This window comes from Pteropus alecto, unplaced genomic scaffold (assembly GCF_000325575.1).
Source record: "Pteropus alecto unplaced genomic scaffold, ASM32557v1 scaffold3, whole genome shotgun sequence".
Lineage (NCBI taxonomy): Eukaryota > Metazoa > Chordata > Mammalia > Chiroptera > Pteropodidae > Pteropus > Pteropus alecto.
The window spans coordinates 61,595,483-61,599,448 of NW_006442484.1; the positions used below are offsets into that span (position 1 = coordinate 61,595,483).

General features: G+C 36.0%; 1 protein-coding gene across 1 annotated transcript in view; it reads left to right on the forward strand.

The window, feature by feature from the left end:
• PLCL1 (phospholipase C like 1 (inactive)) overlaps positions 1-3,966 on the forward strand; it is a 298,458-nt gene that overhangs the window by 253,131 nt on the left and 41,361 nt on the right. The window contains exon 4 of the mRNA XM_006921322.2: positions 2,469-2,544. Within this exon, the coding sequence (XP_006921384.2) occupies positions 2,469-2,544 (76 nt within the window). The remainder of the gene's footprint in view (positions 1-2,468; positions 2,545-3,966) is intronic.

Sequence of the window (3,966 nt, forward strand, 5' to 3'; positions counted from 1 at the left end):
GGCATTTGAATGACCCTGAGGAAAGCAGCAAGGGGTGGGATTGAAAGTCTAGGTAGAAATGTTATCCCTGGCAAAAGAGGACGACACTTCCTTCTCAGGTTGTTACAAACAGGCTATGGAGTTTTAGAAAGCAGGAACTGTACTCTTTTTGTTTTCAACACTGAGAAGATAACTTAGTAAAATACTGCGAAGGAAACTATTTTTAAATCAGAGAATGGTATCGTATATTCTCTACTTAGAACAAAACCAAGAGAAATGAATATAAATTGTCAGTTAAAACATTACTAAAGGAAATGATCAATCCTATTCCTTTTTTTTTTTTTTTTTTGCATTTTTCTTAAAAAAGATATGTTTGAATCTGGTTGAAATGCACTGATTATAGGCATACCCTCATATTTTTTTCTGGTGGGCTAGGCCAGGTGACTTTGGGATGCTACATTTCAGGTTTAAAAGATTGCATGTATGTGAAGACACACAATCTCATGGCCAGGACAGACAAAATTAGAAAGGTGCTATTTTTTTTTTCATGAAAATAAATGAGATGCCAGGAAACTGGGATTTTAATTCCAACTTGATCATTTATTAGTTCTGTTTTTTGGGGGGTAAGAATCTTAACTCCTGTAAGCCTTAGTTTAATTTTTTAAATATAATTAGGGGAGTGGTCATGATAGTTAAGATTCTTGTAGCCTTAAAATTAAATAATTCTAAAAATGTACAGTATATTACCTATTTTGCTTATGGTAAAGTCACAGAATATATCTTTCTTTGTGAATGTTTCCCTAGCTTGAATTTCATGAAAACATTTTGTCTGCTACTTGACTAACTAGAACATCTGGTAACTTTTGAAAGTATTTTGAAAACTCAACTGATGTTGCATTTATGAATGCTAAGGTTGAGAAAGACTAAATTGGATTGCCTTTATATGAGATCTTTCCCTGCCTACAAATTTCACTTACTTGGAAGATGTAGTAACTCCAGCTATTGTTAACCATTTGATAAATTGTTATTCATAAGCATTCCACTTCTTGGGAGTTGAAAGAGTTAACTAATGCAGTTCAAAAGTTTGACTCAGTCGAGAACTTCTTGAGTGTCTAATTTTATGATTTTGATAGTCAATTTAGGCATTCAAATAAGTCACTTTAGACTAATTACTGTAGGCAGAAAATATGAGTAATTTAATTTTGTTTGGTTGAATCGATTATTCTATTTTATTCATTTGAATAGACTTCTCCGTTAGACTATGAGCTCCATGGAGATAAAGATATGTCTGGTTTTGCTCATCACTGCATCCTATCCCTCATACTTTCCATAGTGCTTATACATAGTGGCTGCTTAATAGATATGTGTTAAATGAATGAATGATATGATTTTACTCCTATGGAGTTATTAGGCACTAACAATTTGTGATTTAATGTTCTTTTCCATTAAAAAATTTTCAATCATAAAGCACTTTATATTTGGAAGTGATCATACAAGACTATAATTCATTCAACAGCATTTAATTATGAAAAATGTCTTGCTCAAGACATTTTATGTCTACTTTGAATTCTGCCTTGAACTCCCTTCAGAATTTTGAGCCAGACAGATAAACATAGAATAGCCAAATGAAATGAGACAACATTTATTGAGAGTAGAAGAGTGGCTGGAAATTCAGGAAGTGTTAGATTGCCTATTGGTTGCCTTTCTTTAGTCATTTTTCAAAAGGGCCCCAAATCCCTTGTCTTTCTGATCATAACTTCTTTACCTACTATCATCTTCCCCCTTCTTCATATAAAGACTTTTTTTCCTTTCTCCATCTCTCCAACAGTTGTCTTATTTCCTCTACTTCACTCAGTATATTAATTACCTCTTGGACATATTTGCTTTCTATCGAAATATGGAGGGCAGGGACACCAATTTCTTAGTACGTACAAGCTCTCTTGAGTTAACAGCTTTGAAATCTGACCCACTCCTTGTTCTTGTCAGTGGAGCTGGAGCCCTTCTAGAGGGAGGACCAGACCTTTGCCACCTTTGGACCACCCACATCCAAGCTGCCAACTTCATAAATGTCTTTGGTTATCTCATAGCTCATCACTGGGTGGTTCCCTATTCTGATTCTCATTGCTATTATCCCATTACCACTTGCCTTGTGTTGTAGTAACTTTGGGGAGGACGGAGTGGAATAAGAGGTGTTCATAAATATTATCTGGGAATGTGTATGCATTATTCAACAATTATTTGTTTGACATCCATTATGTGAGGCATGTTGCATAACTGGAACAATCATAGGTAGGTGACTCTAGCTCTGGTGTTAGAATGGGTGGGAGTTGGAACAGAGATTATTCTTTTCTTTCCCATCTCTTGTGGTTAAGGTCATGGTTCTCCATTACTGGCAGTATCATGTAAATCTCTCTGTATGTACTCTTCCAATGAGCCAGTTTAAGGGTTTCTGACAACCACCTTTTGTTTTGATGTTTGTTTTGTGACAGATGATTCAAGAGAGCCGGTTTCTCATAGAAATGGCTGACACAGTCCAGGAAAAGATTGTGCAGTGTCAGAAAGCAGGTAATCTTCCCCAACTCCACCCCATCCACCCCACCCACCACCATTTTGTTTAGAAATCATAATGATAATCTTTCGCAGAGTTTTAAAAAACATTTCTAATCTTACTCTTAAAATTCAAGTATTTTATGCCATGGTTTAACTATTCTTTGAGTTCTGCTTAAGTGTTTGGTACGTAAGAAGTCTAGGTGATAGTAGGTGGGGTGTATGTGTATATATGGGGGGTGGTGTCAGATGATTTCTAGAGAGGTGAGAGTTTCTAAATCTACTTTTGTAGTTTGTGAGCCTATCAGAATCTTTTACTACTGATATGGAAGCTATGGTTCTACACTGTCTCTTAAGAACCACTTCATTTTTATAATTGGAACCATGATCCTTTAATCTTCTAGGCTTTTGCCTCATTTACTAGTCCTCATATTAGAATGATCTTTCTTAAGGATGAAATGGGTCACATATCTATGAGGGCACACTTCTGTTTATGTTCACCTTCATCCACACCCCTGTACTTTTATCTCTCTTGGATCCATGTCTCCTTTATCCACACATACAGTAATGATTATGATGAAGATAATGACAGTAATGACAATTGCTTGATATATATATGATATACTAAACACATACACTATGTTACTTTGTCCTCATAACAACTCTGCCAAGGTAGTCATCATTATAACCAACCTATAGATGAGGCATCTGAAATTTTGAGAAATTGGGTGAATTACCTAAGATCCTGTATTAAAACATGGTAGAGCTGACCTTTGAATCCAGACTAGATTTTAAAAATTGTGCTCTTCACTGACTGAGCAGCAGGCTAAAATATTTCAGTTGTCAGGGATCGCAAAAATAATAAAACCAAATTACATAATGCTCCTATGTGCCAGGTACTACTTTGAGAGCTTTATGAGTATTGATTCATTTACTCTTCATCACAATGCCTTGAGGTAAACACTCTTGTTATTACCATTTTACCAATGAAGAAACTGTACTGTGGAGAGTTGCAGGGACTTTTTCATGCTCACGGACCTGTTAAGTGGTAGAGCCAGTGTAAGTCCAGGCGCCATAATCATGCTCTTGCCCTGTGTTATATTTGTGGTGTTGGCACCAGGCAAGTTAATTTGGTTTAGACTGCATTAATAAAAGCAGAATAGCTAGAACAAAGAGAGTGGTGGTAAATCCTCATATCATGTAGGCTGCTTCAAGTCTTCTTTGAGTAGATGTTTCAGGATGCAGGTCTCTACAAGCTTGACTCTGGTAAGCTATGAAACAATAGACATTATTAGTAAGCTGAAACATGTTGGAATGTTTAATCTAGAGAAGACCCTAGTGGACTTTATCTAATATCTTTCTTCAAATATTTAAAGGGCTGAACTGCAGAAAAGAGATTAGACCTTGTTGGTCTGGGTCTAGCTAGCACCAAGGAATGAA